Source organism: Canis lupus, chromosome 17 (assembly GCF_003254725.2).
Source record: "Canis lupus dingo isolate Sandy chromosome 17, ASM325472v2, whole genome shotgun sequence".
Taxonomy (NCBI): domain Eukaryota; kingdom Metazoa; phylum Chordata; class Mammalia; order Carnivora; family Canidae; genus Canis; species Canis lupus.
This window is the reverse complement of record NC_064259.1, coordinates 29,667,801-29,682,227: the sequence shown is the minus strand read 5'-3', so window position 1 is coordinate 29,682,227 and position 14,427 is coordinate 29,667,801. Positions and strand designations below refer to the sequence as shown.

The 14,427-nt window shown below is 36.0% G+C and overlaps 1 protein-coding gene across 2 annotated transcripts in view; it reads left to right on the top strand.

The window, feature by feature from the left end:
- The window catches only part of PRKD3 (protein kinase D3), an 88,225-nt gene that overhangs the window by 56,821 nt on the left and 16,977 nt on the right, over nt 1–14,427 (top strand). For both annotated transcript variants that reach the window (XM_025454159.3, XM_035700834.2), the window contains 5 exons: nt 2,572–2,755; nt 4,560–4,683; nt 6,863–6,940; nt 8,018–8,294; nt 11,518–11,570. In XM_025454159.3, coding sequence (XP_025309944.1) covers nt 2,572–2,755; nt 4,560–4,683; nt 6,863–6,940; nt 8,018–8,294; nt 11,518–11,570 — 716 coding nt within the window. The remainder of the gene's footprint in view (nt 1–2,571; nt 2,756–4,559; nt 4,684–6,862; nt 6,941–8,017; nt 8,295–11,517; nt 11,571–14,427) is intronic.

Here is a 14,427-nt window from a genome sequence, read left to right as displayed (position 1 = left end):
ACACCCTGCTATAGTCCCTAAAGGTTTTCGTTGTTCTAGTACTTACTGCCCCTGTGTGCCAGGCACTGTTCTTCACTCTTTACATATATTAACATTCATTTATTTATTTCTAAAGATTTTATTTATTTATTCACGAGAGACACAGAGGCACAGGGAGGAGAAGCAAGCTCCATGCAAAGAGCCCGACATGGGACTCATCCCGGAACTCCGGATCACACCCCAAATCAAAGGCAGAGGCTCTACCGCTGAGTCACCCAGGAGTCCGGATATATTGACATTTAAACTAAGAACACCCCTTTGAGTTTAAGTACTTAAAGAAGAGTGAACTTGGGCACAAAGACATTAGATAACTTGCTCAAGAAATGTAGCCAGAAACTTACAGAGTTGGGATTTGAACCCATGTAGTTGGCTTCTGAGTCCATAGTCTTTAGAACACATTGTACTGCCTCACTGTCTCTCTCCCTTAGTCATTCCCTAGACATTTTCCCGTGGGTGCTGTTGTTTTTTTCCCTCTTTTCGAGATTATATTAATTTGAAGTGATTACCTTTTTGGAAGGAAGGAGTAATGATTCTAAGCATAATTTTTCTTTAATATTTACAAGACTGGTAAAAATTGGATGTAATAGTTCTATAGGAGGAAAAGCATAAGGAATGGAAATTAAATTTCTTAAAACTTTTTTCCTTTAATGGCTTGTATTTTATGGTTGCTATTTAACACCACTGACAACGTGATTGGTTTTTTCATTTGGGTTACTTTGAACTAATGCAGTTTTTCTTTAGACCAAAGTCTAAAGATTTCTCTAGATTTATGGTTCATATCTTTTTGTACTTTTCTACTGTTTGATAAATGGTTATCAAATACTCTTTATATTGATTTTAAGGTACATTTGTATACTGAGCTTGACAAATCTTTCAAATGTTGACTGGTTACTTAGGGTTTTTTCCCCTGTAAATTACCTATTTACATGTTTTGTCCATTTTTCTGTTTGCTTATTTGTTATTGATTTGCAGGGAGTTTTGTTCATAATTCTACCTAATAATTCTTTGTTAGTTATACTTGACAAACACCTTCTCTCAGTTATGCTTATCATTTTTTAGAGTAGCTTTATTGAGATAATTTGCATACTTAACACATTTAGTTTATTCACTAAGTTAGGTAGCTGTCATTATAGTCCAGTGGTGGGACATTTTCATCACCCTGAAAAGAGAACTGCATACACTCTCGTAGTCACTCCTCACTTTTCCACACTAGCCCCTGGCAACTGCCAATCAACTTTCTATCTCTATGGGTCTGTCCATTCTAGGCATTTCATATAAATGAAGTCATATAATATGTAGTCTTTTGGGACTGGTATCTCACATAGCTTCATGTTTTCAGGGTTCATCCATGTTAAACATGTATCAATACTACCTTTTGCTTTGTGGATGAGTAACATTCCTCTGCTTGAATATACCACATTTTATTTTCTAGTCAATGGACATTTGAGTTGTATCCACTTTGGGGCTATTATGAATAACACTATGAACATTTGAGTACAGTTTCTGTGGACATATATTTTCCTTTTGCTTGGGCAGGTATCTAGTTGTGTAATTGTTGAGTCATATGGTAACTCTGTATTTAACCTACAGAGAACTGCTAAATGTTTTCATTTTGTTCAGCAATGTGTGAGGATTCTGATTTCTCTGCATGCTCCTCAGCACTTGTTATTGTCTATCATTTTGACTGTTGCCATCCTAGTGAGTATGAGGTGATACCTCATTGTGGTTTTGATTTGCATTTTGCTAATGGCTAATTGACATGCACTTCTTTTCACATATCTGTTTGGTCATTTTTACATTTGCTTTGGGGAATATCTTATTCCTATCCTTTGCCCATTTAACTGTTTATATCAGTTTGTTATTGAATCATAAGAGTTCTTTAAATATTTGCAATACAAGTCCCTTATTTGATATATGTAAATACTTTCCCCTTCTTTTGGGCTTTTTGCTTTCTTGAGGTATCATTTGCAGCACAAAAAATTTTAAGTCCAATTTATTTTTTCTTTTGTCACTTAGGTTTTTGGTGTTAAGGTTACAAAGATTTATTCCTATGTTTTCTTCTAAGAGTTTTATAAAATTAGCTCTTATATTTAGACCCGTGATCTACCTTAATTTTCTATTTGGTTTAAGAAAGAGGTCCAGTTTCACCTTTTTTGCACGTAGGTATCAGTTGAAATAGCACCAGTTTTTGAGTAGACTATTTATTCTTTTCCCAACGAATTGCCTTGGACCTTTGTGGAAAACCAGTTAACCCAACATACTATAGTGGTGGCTAATTTTTTACTTTGCTTTTAGTATCTTTTGTCATGGAAATTTAAATTCTAATTAATCAAATTACTTTTCTTCCTTATGGTATATGGATTTTGTATCTTCCTCAAATACTGCTTTATCCTAAGTCATAAAGATATTTTCCTAGATTTTCATTGAGAGTTTTAAAGCTTTTTTCCCCCCACATTTAATATATTTTTTTCTATCTAGATGTATTGATCTCCCATTAATAGAAAACTTTGAATTCATTTAAAACTTTGCCAGAACCTTCCAGTCTGGGAGCAGATACAGATATACCTATGGATATCGACAGCAGTGATATGAACAGTGATGGTAGTCGGGGATTGGATGACACAGAAGAACCATCTCCTCCAGAAGACAAAATGTTCTTCTTGGATCCATCTGATCTTGATGTGGAAAGAGATGAGGAAGCCGTGAAAACAATCAGGTAGTGCATGTATATGTCCCACAATCTGCTTCCCAAATCAGGGTCAGTCCAAGGCGCTCCCTTAAGAAAGAGTCTCTTTACATGGAACCTAAATGTAATTTAAAATTTAATTAAATTGTTGCTAATTCTGTTACATGTACCACAGTATTTCTGAAATAAATTATATCACTCCTGCCATCCACTCAGGATGGGAAGGTGTGAGAATCCTTGTTTTCTTGAAGAAAAAAACGCTTTATATAAGTGTAGCCTAGATGATATCCCACTGTGGAGCAAGCACCACAAGGTGTCAGAATTGAACTATCCGTTAAAGCAACCAGTTTTTTCATGCAGGCAGATTATTGATGTCAGAAACACCAGGACTAATGTATACCTGCAGACGTTGCACACAGATGATGGTGATGAATTTAGGAGCAGTTTTCATATACCACAGTTTATTAGACTATTAGCACTTTGTAAAAATGCTTTTGGCTTATAAAACTTTTAAATATCCTCTTATGTTTATAGGAATTCAGTTTTTCTGTATATACAGCTTTATAGGATATACTACTTTGTGAAAAAATTTTAATATTTTGGCAGGTTTTGGTTTTCATTGGCAACCAGGAGGTATTTAGAAAAAATGGATCATTTACCAGTCTCACGTGGCTGAGTGATCATTTATTCATTTTTGCTTATCATTAGATTACAGCTATTAACTATCATTATCATTTTCTTTTTTCACTAAGATTTAATTTCCCTATTTGGCAGAGACAGCACAAGCGGGCAGGAGTGGGGCAGAGGGAGAGGGAGAATCAGGCTCCCTGCTAAGCAGGGGAGCCTGATGTGAGGCTTGATTCTAGGACCCTGCAACCATGACCTGAGCTGAAGGCAGACACTTAGCCAACAGACCCCTCAGGCACCCCTATCATTATTCTGAACTAAAACTTAATATTTACTCGGTTTAGAGACTATCAGGAGAACTTCGGTAGCTTCCTAATCATGAATACTTTATAATTTAAAAGAAAATATTTAACTGAGACTGAAACTGAAAAACTATATGTTTTTCACACATAGCCCTCAAATTGTTCTTTTCCTCCAGCTGCGTTATTCCTGACCCATGTTTCAGTATTACCTGATTTAACTCAGTACGTTATTTTTTTTTTTTTTAAGATTTTATTTATTTGTTCATAAGAGACTTAGGCAGAGGCAGAGGGAGAAGCAGGTTTCCTGCAGGGAGCCAGATGTGGGACTCGATCCTAGGACCCAGGGATCACGCCCTGAGCTAAAGGCAGATGCTCAACCACTGAGCTGCCCAAGTGTCCCTATTTTTTAAATTTTCTTAATTGTTATCTGTAAATCCTTTTCCTTTCAGCATCTTCTACTAGAAATACTTTTTGCTAACATGAATAATGGAATTGACATTTGAAAAGCAGTTTACTTTTTACCTTGTTGTGAATTCACTAATTAATCATGCTGCCTAGGGCAAAAGAAACTTTCTCAACAGAAGTCCCAAATGAGACCCTCTACCAGGCTTCAGATCTTCTAATTAGGGAGAATTCATTCTGCTCTGTGCATTGTTCTGTGTTATCACCCTTCACAAAATATTGATGACAAATAATGAGAACTTGCAGTATTATCTTAGTCTTTTATAAATCAATTGTGTATCATCATAATGGGGTTAATTTATTTTCTTAAGCTATTTCTCTTAGATATTTTGAAAAATTTTAGGTCAATTGTCTTAAAAAGGGCTGATGAGTTTATAGTATTTATATGATTTTTAAAAATTTAAATTATCAATATTTTATCATAAATTCTAAATGTTTTTTAGTCCATCAACAAGCAGTAATATTCCGCTAATGAGGGTTGTACAGTCCATCAAGCACACAAAGAGGAAGAGCAGCACGATGGTGAAGGAAGGGTGGATGGTCCATTACAGCAGCAGGGACACCCTGGTCAGTAATCTCAGACATTGTAATATGGTAGTGAAATTTTGTTATGTGCTTTACTTTATGCATTTTTAAAATCAAAGTAAGAATGAAATAAATATTAAGACATTATAGTACACTGGAACTATAGGTAAGTTTGTAAAGAGTTTTCAAAAGGCAGAACTTTGAAATATTTTTACAAACTAGTAGAGCAGTAGAGATTCAGAAAGTGTCTGAGGATACAATACCAAATATCAAATCCATTAAAGAAATAATTGATAAGATGGACTTCATTACAATTAAAAGCTTCTCCTCAGCAAATGACAGTGTCAAGAGAATAAGACAAACACAGATTAGGAGAAGATCTTTGTGAAAGAGACATTGATGGAAGACTGTTCTCCAGAATACACAAAGAACTCTTAAAACTCACTAGTAAGAAAACAAACAACCCAATTAAAAGGTGAGTCAAAGACCTTAACACATACCTCCCCAGAGAAGATATACAGATGGCAAATTAGCATATGAAAAGATGTTCTATATCATATATCAGGGAAGTGCAATTTAAAACAACAGTACAATATCACTACAGACTGGAGTGGCCAAAATCTGGAACATTGACAACACCAAAGGCTGGCAAGGATGTAGAGCAACACATACTTTCATTCATTGCTGGTAGGAATGCAAAATGGTATGGACGCTTTTAAAGACAGTTTGACGGCTACTTACAAAACTGAACATACTCTTATCATATGATGTAGCAGTTGCACTCCTTGGTTTTTACCCAAAGGATATAAAAACTTATGTTCACACAAAACCTGAATATGGATGTTACAGTAGCTTTATTCATAATTGCCAGAACTTGGAAGCAACAGGATGTCCTTCAGTAAGTGAATTGGCAAATAAACTGTGGTACATCCTTCCTGACAATGGAATATTATTTAGTACTAAACAGCAGTGAGCTATGAAAAGACAGGAAGGAATCATAAATGCATATTACTAAGACAAGAAGCCAATGTAAAAAGGCTACACACTGTATAATTCCAACTATGTGACATCTGGAAAAAGCAAAACTATGGAGACAGTGAAAAAGATCAAGGATAGGGGGCAGGTAGAGATGAATAGGCAGAAAGAACACAATTTTTAAGGCAAGGAAAAACTCTAAAGTCCCTTAATGATGGAAACCTGTCATCATACATTTGTCCAAACCCATAAAATGTAGGATACCAAGAGTAACCCATAATGTAAACTCTGGACTTTGTGATTATGATGTATCAATATAGGTTCATCAGTTGTAACAAGTGTACCACTCTGAATGAGGATGTAGATAATGGGGAGGCTATGCATATGTGGGGAGCAGGGGGTATATGAGAAGTCTCTGTACCTTCCCTTTAATTATGCTCTGACCAAAAATGGCTAAAGTCTTCATTAAAAAAAAATAATTTAGACATGTGAAAAAAAAACCACATGTCAAAAAACAAAAGCAAAGACACATGACAAACTGGAAAAGTATTCTAAAGTCATAATCTAGACAGGGAATAATTTCATTATATGTGAAGGCTGACAACAAATTGGTCAGAAAAAGGCCACAACACAAAGAATGGGGAAAGAATATCAACAGAGTTCGCAGGCAAGGAAATGCAAATGACTCTTAAACATTAGAGTTTTTTTTTCGTTTTTTAATAAAAAGTACAGTTTAAAACTTCACTGAATTGTCAGCTCTTATTTATCAGTGTAGCCAAGATCAAAAAGTTTAGTAACATAACTACATTAGTGAAGGTTTGAGTAAATAGGTATTCATGTTGCTGATGAAACTATAAATTGAGTCAAATCTTATGTAGAGTGATTGACACTGTCAAGGAAAATTTACATGTGTATGTCATTTGACCTAGCGAGCCAGAGGAAATGTAGCCTGTAGGTAAATTACCTATCTGCACATGTGTACCACATAGGTATTTGTGTGTGCATGCATAAAATTCTTTAAAAGTATTCCCAGAAACCTACTATCCTTGGATGGGAGTGGGATGTTAGCAGTGATGGCAATATACTTGTCACTCTATCCTTCCTATGTTTGCAGAATTTTGACTCTCATGAATTTTAAACCTATTCAGAAATACAAACTTATGAATAGGAATGAAAGAAAAAGGAAGATGCAGATACTTTGAAGGAATCATTTTTATACCTGAGTATTATGCCCTTTATTTTATAGAGAAAGAGGCATTACTGGAGACTGGACAGCAAATGTCTAACATTATTTCAAAATGAATCTGGATCAAAATACTATAAGGTAAAGATTCCACATTTTAAAAAATACATACATTGAAATATTCTGTATTTTCCAAATATATTCAAGTAATGTTGATTATTGGAGTATACCTATTATGACTGCCTAATATCATTTATAGAAGTCATTGTTAAGTTTCTTGTTGAAATAAGTGTCCCACACTCCTCCATATCCCCCAACCCCCCAGCCCTGCTACACAAGGTGGTTTGTCGTGTGTTCCTTTGGTTTTGGCTTGCTTCTCAGGTTGTTCCTGATTTCCTTTTGGATGCTATGATTTAGATTGGGAAGTTTAGTAAGTCCCATTATCATAGCCTGTGCGAAGAGGCCAGGAAGTATTTGGTGTTCTCCACCACTCCATTTTATCTTAGGCCCCGATTCCCAAAAGCTGCTGCTGCTTTGTATAGTCTTATTTGTACAAGACTTTGTATAGTCGTCTTTGCTTGGCTTGCTCCACACTTTGCCATGTCACAGACCAACACCAAAAAAAATTGTAGAGTGTAGCAGTTGTATCCCTAAGAGAGAGTATAGAAACTCATGACTTGCTTTGAACTGGTTGGGTTCTTTTAAATATGTTTTTTTGTGTGTGTGTTAGGAAGTAAGCTACATGTAAATAATTGTTACAGCTATGGGCAGAACTAGAATAGAATACTTGAACAATCTATACTAACATTCTTTTTTCGCTCTTATTTTTGCTTTGTTCTCTGAGGGCTGTATCTTGCAGATAGCTGCTAGTAGACGAGTAATTGTTGAGTTGATTTAATGATGATTGGAAAGTGACAGATGTTGGATATAGTGGCAGTCACCCTTCATGGTCCTCCCCTTCCTTGCATTCTAATGACCTGCTGAAGGCCTGAATCACTGCCTTAGTTATAATCTCCTTGCTCTGCCTTTGGCATTGCTGGGCATACAAATCATTCAAGGCAGATATTATCGTAAGATTTAACTATGTGTTCTATGTACCACATACTTGTGTTCATCTTAATGCAAACATTAGAAACACATATCTCTGATTGTTTAGTGTATTTGAAAATAAAAACAAAGATGTATTCATATTTTTTAATGCTTAATTTTTTACTTCAGGAAATTCCACTTTCAGAAATTCTTCGCATATCTTCGCCACAAGATTTCACAAACATTTCACAAGGCAGCAACCCACACTGTTTTGAAATCATCACTGATACTATGGTATACTTTGTTGGGGAGAACAATGGGGACAGCTCCCACAATCCTGTTCTTGCTGCCACTGGAGTTGGAGTTGATGTAGCACAGAGCTGGGAAAAAGCAATTCGCCAAGCTCTCATGCCTGTTACCCCTCAAGCAAGTGTTTGCACTTCTCCGGGGCAAGGGAAAGATCACAGTAAGCAATAAGCTTGTTGATGGCTTTTTTACCCCCTCTGGTTGTTAAGCATTTTGTGGGTGTGGTTGTATGTGTGCATTTCTTTTTTTTTGTTTTTTTTTTTTGTATGTCTGTATTTCTAATGCTCATTTTAAGCTTCGTCTTTAGTAACCAGTATTGTTAGTTAATTCCTTTATACGTTAGTTATAATGTATATATACAATCCCCAGAGCTTGGTTCCAGAGTCAGTCTCCCTACATTTAGATCCTGGCTCTGCCAACACATATGTGATCTTAGGCAAAACTCTACTTCTCTGTAATAGTACATACCTTACGGGGCTGTCAGCATTTAAGGAAAGAGAACCAGTAAAGAATAAAACAGTGTTCGGTATCCATGAACTCTCATTGGATTAAGCAAACTACTAGTATTTTGCTTCATGGTAAGATACACAGGTGATGAAGTATTACAGTTCACATCATACTTGTGAAATCTATGAAGTCAGAAATGCTGTTTTTCTCTTTTTTAAAATATTCATTTGAGAAAGAGAGAGTGCAAGCAGGAGGAGAGGCAGAGAAAAAGGGAGAAGCAGACTCCCCATTGAGCCCAATGTGGGACCCAATCCCACGACTGAGATCATGACCTGAGCTGAAGGCAGATGCTTAACCATCTGAGCCACCTAGGCTTCCCTTCTTTTAACTGTATTAAAACATTCAGAAATACTAAAAAATTATTGAAACATGTTCTTTGCACTAACAAAATTTATAAAATAAAACCTAAATTTGGGCAGCCCCGGTGGCTCAGCGGTTTAGCGCCGCCTTTGGCCCAGGGCATGATCCTGGAGTCCGGGGATCGGATCCCACGTCGGGCTCCCTGCATGGAGTCTGCTTCTCCCTCTGCATCTCTCTCTCTCTCTCTGTGTCTCGTGAATAAATATATAAAATCTTAAAAAAAATAAAATAAAAACCTAAATTTGATAAAGAATCAAATGAAAGCCATAATATGTCACTTTTAACGCCATTGATGTTAGGTTATTTATGGAGAAACATTCATTAGACAAATATATTTAAATTGAAATAGATATCATTTCCTAAATGTACTTTATTTCAGTTCAGCTGTATTATTTCATATACCTATTCTTGGCATTATGCTAGGTTCTAAGCTAGAATACAAAAGAAATACAGAAATTAAAGGAGATAGGACTACAAACATAAGTGTTGAATAGTAGCATAAAGCAGTAGAGCGCAGAAATGAATAATGCCTTACTTGGGGGATGCAGATATGGATAGCAGGAGTAAGCAGAAACTGTGGCAGAAGAACCTGATTTGGACCTTGACCTTGGATCTCAAGTAGGTTAAGATAGGATAAATTAAAAGAGAAGGGTGGGGGAAGTAGTGAATCTTGTTAAAGAGAGTTGTGATCAAAGGGATGAATGTAATGACTGTGAACACGTTTGGTGTTTAATATTGACTCTTAGAGGATGAATTAGATAGGTATTTATAGTGCTTTTTGTTTTGGTGAATTTTAGACAGAACTTTGATATCCTAATTAAGGCCATGGACCTTTTCCCCCAGAAAATAAAACAGGTACATAACACAAATTTTATGTATGTATCACTGGATATAGGAACTTTCTCTCTTGAGTTTAGTCTCTAAAACGAGAATTGCAGAAGGGTTAAGAGTGAGGATACTAGAGAATGAAAGCACAGTTGCTGCTTACTGGCTAATGTGATCTTGGTCTCTGCAGTCTCTAATCTAAAGTGGGAATAATAATAAATGCCTATAATGCACTGAGCACAGTTCCTGACACATTAATAATATTATTACTTGGCTGTTGGCTGCTGCTGCTTTTTCTCAGGGAGAGTTCTGGGAAGCAATAGAAAGTAAAAATAGATGGAGCTAGACAGCGGAGTCCTTTGAAACAAAATCATTTTTGCCTTACACTAGGAAACTGGAATGACTGAAAAGCAGAACTTTTGAGGCTTTAATATCATTGATGCTGTGCCTTTTTTGTCTGTTCATTAATATTTAATATTTGAATTATTTAAAATATTTTCAGATTGACTTCATATCTTTATTTTTTTTTTTAAGAATTTTTAACTATTCATGAGAGACACAGAGAGAGAGAGAGAGAGGCAGGGACACAGGCAGAGAGAGAAGCAGGCTCCATGCAGGAAGCCTGATGTGGGACTCGATCCCGGGTCTCCAGGATCAGGCCTTGGGCTGAAGGCGGTGCTAAATTGCTGAGCCACCCGGGCTGCCCAACTTCATAGTTTTAAATGCAGTTTTTGACAGTCATGTTACTTATATTTGACATATGCTTATATATTCTTGTTTTAAATTTTTATATTTTGGATCATAAAGGAAATTTCACATCTTGTCTCTGAGTTGTCTCCGAGATTCTAGATGTTTGAGACCTTGTCTCTTACTCACTTCACCTGTGTCAGTTATACTTCCTTTGCTTACCAAAGTAATACAGACATTTAAACTTCACAGTAATATGGAATATAAAACGAGAAAGTCCTTCTAGTACCCTTGTAACACACTCCCTTGTTGCTGTTCCTGTATCTCCCCCCTCAGAAAAGCATTATTAACCATTTGGTGTATATTTCTTGGTTTAGGGAGAAGGGAAGTTGATTCTCTCTGTACTGTATTGTTATAGTTTTACAAAAAATGTGGTCATACTTCATTCTTTTTGCAACTTGCTTTTATGCACTATTTAATTAATATGTATCAGATATAGTTCAATATCAGTATATAGACTTAACTGATTTTTACTTTTTTTTATTAAGTAATGCATGCTTTTTATGTTTTAGAAAATGCAGGCAGCATAGAAGTGTATAAAGACTAAATAAAGTCTTTGTTCCCCAACCCTATGCTCTCTCACTCACCAGAAGTATCATAGTTTCTTTGTTTGTAATTCAAATGCTGCTGCCTTACAACTTGCCTTTCTGACTTAATATGCCATGGATAGCTTTCCAACTCAGTTATGTACAGCTCTACACCATTGAGTGTTTAGATAGTATTTCTTTGTGTGGATGTATCATATTTTATTTAACCACTTTCTTGTTGATGGGTTAGTATTGTGTGTGTGGATAATTTTTTTTAAAGAACATAATTATATTAACTGTATGTTAGCTAGTTTTTAAGATTTAATATATTGTGGATATTCACATGTCAGCAAATGTTAATATTAAGCCATATAAGTTTTGTTCTTTTTCTCATACATCATCCTTCTGTTTCTACAGAAGATTTGTCTACTAGTATCTCTGTATCTAATTGTCAGATCCAAGAAAATGTGGTAAGTAAACATTAGTTAAAATATGCAAATTGGGTAATTAAAATAGGTAAAATAAGATGTGAAAATCTTATTAGAAAATAAGCTCAAGAGACAAAAAAAACAAACTCTTAAATACAAACTGGTGGTTGCCAGAGGGGAGTTGGGTGGGGGGATAGATAAAATAGATAAAGGAAATTAAGGATACATTGATCTTGATGAGCACTGAGAAACATTTAGAATTGTAAATCACTATATTGTTCACCTGAAACTAATAGAGCAATGTATGTTAATTATACTTGAATTAAAAAAAAATGTTTATAGGCCAAAGTAATGAGCAATTGGCCTAAAGACACTCACTAGATTTTGTGGCTAATTACTTCTCTAAGGAGTTCTGCTTTATGAAGGAAACTAAGGCAGATTTTTTTTAAACTGTGAAAATAAAGATAACTTTTTCTCAAGTGATAGTAGAATGTTACATAGTGATAGACTAGTTCAAAGAGGAGGGAGGGATTACTTCACACTGGGTCAGGAGGGTAAGCTTCCTAAAGGAAGTGAAACCTGAGCGGCACCACAAGGAGGGACAGGAATTTCAGATGAGGGTGGGGAACAGTAGTAGTTTGTGCAAGTGCAGGGACCTGGATGGGCAAATAGAAGGAAGCAGGACATACAAGACTTTTAAGGAATAGTGAATAGCATGTTGGGGATTATAACAGGAGTCAGCATAATTTCTATGAAGAAATAGATAGTAAATATTTTAGGCTTTGGAGACCATACCCAATTGCTTGATTCTGCCATGGTAGTGAGAAAGCGTTCATAGGCAGTACATGAAGGAATGAGCATGACTGTGCCCCAATATAACTTTATTTGTGGACACTTGAATTTGAATTTTACATCATTTTCACATGTCAGAAAATACTATTATTTTCCCCTTTGTAACCATTTAAAATGTAAAGTTTGTTCTTTATATATCAGGAGCCTGTACAAAAAGCCATCAGGCTGGATTTTTGGCCTACAAACTAATTTACCAACCCTGGATTAGAAAGAAAAAAGGCTAGAAAAAGAAGTCATAAAATAGTTCATTGACTATATATAAATTTCTCTGTTGCCATCTTCAACTTGGGGCATCCAGCTACAGCTCTGTAGCATATAGATGTTGGCTTTTCTAAGATTGCAGTGAAAACTGGATATCCAGTAGTGGATATCCAGGAAATAGAGGGTTTCAAGGAGATGTAATCTGTATATCTCTTGTAGTGGTAGGTAGAACAGATACCAGATTCTTGGGGAGGGAAAGAGGAATAATACAAACACGAGATCACTAACTTTGAAGGATCTCCCAGGAACTTGAGGGACATACCCATTCATTGCTGAGAACAGAAAAGGTTCAGAGCTGGTCTTTGTGAAAAAACGTTTCTATCAGTTTTTATATGAATAGTGGATGTTCCCTCATCTACTCTGATTAGAACCAAAATTTGGTTGGTTAAACAAAAAGCTGATTAAAGTTGGGAAGCATATAAAAATGATTCTTATAAACCTTAAAATTTTTCATTATACCTTAAAACATGCATATATGCACATTGATTGATTTGCTTTGTCACAGAGCTGAGATTTTTTTCTTTAAGTATGGGTCTGCTAAGTAGAGTTCCACTTGGTCTATCTTGCATCAACCACATCTGTATGTAGTAATACAGTTCTGATGCTAATCACCCTGATTTTGTGCAGACTCCACAGGTTAAGGGCACAGTTCCTAACAAGGCTGCCTTTATTTGAGACACCAGCCACAAGTACAGAGGTCCAGAGTTCACCCGTACTTCTGACCAATTGGCTACAGATTCAGAGGATTCCCATGAACCCACACTGAGGTTCAGTAATTCATTAGAATGACTCAGAACCTAGGGAAAGTGCTGGATTTAGGATTACAGCTTTATTTAAAAAGGATAAAATTCCAGACCAGCCAACCAAAGACGCATAGGATGCAGTCTGGGAGAGTTCTGAATGTAGAGCTTCTGCATTCTCTCCCTGAAATCAGGACATGCAAATCTACCAGCACATTGATGTGTCACTAGCCTGGAAAATTATCTGGCCTTAGTGTCCAAAGTTTTTATTAGAGTTTCATTAAGTAGGCATGATTGACTGAATCTTTGGCCACATGATTGAACTCATTCTCCTACTCCCCTCTGCCTCCCTTGAGTTTGGACTAGTTCGAAGCCCCAACACTCTTGGTTGATCTTTCTGGTGACCCTACCCCATCCTGAATCATCTTGTTAGCATACTTCAGGTGTGATCCAAAGGGCTCACGAATGACATAATGTAAGAAACTCCTATGAATTGGGAAATTCCAAGGATTTAGGGTCTCTTTTAGGAACCAGGGACAAAGGCCAGTCAAATTCTTATTATACAACAGTGCCCATAATGCATTCTCTATAATTTCCAATTTTTGTTTCTTTAAAGTAGAACCAGGAATACTTGTGAATTATTCTGGAAACAGAATTCTCACTCCCCCAATCTTTATTTTGCTCACAAATAAATTGACAGCAATTGGTTTGGTATCTCATCTTTATGGAGTTTCTTTTTTTCTTTTTTAAGAGTTATTTGTTTAGAAAGAGAGAACATAAACAGGAGGGAGAGAGGGAGAGAGAATCTCAAGCAGACCTACACTGAGCATGGAGCCCCACACCAGGCTCAGTCTCACTGCCCTGAGATCATGACCTGAGCAGAAACCAAGAGTTGGATGCTTAACTGACTGAGCCACCCAGACACCCCTTTATGGAGTTTCTAAAACTACCTAGTTTTCATAGTAATCTCTGTTTCATTGACTTAAAAAGTATATATATTTAAATTTTTGCAGTAATTAAACTCTGTGATCTATAACAAGTACATT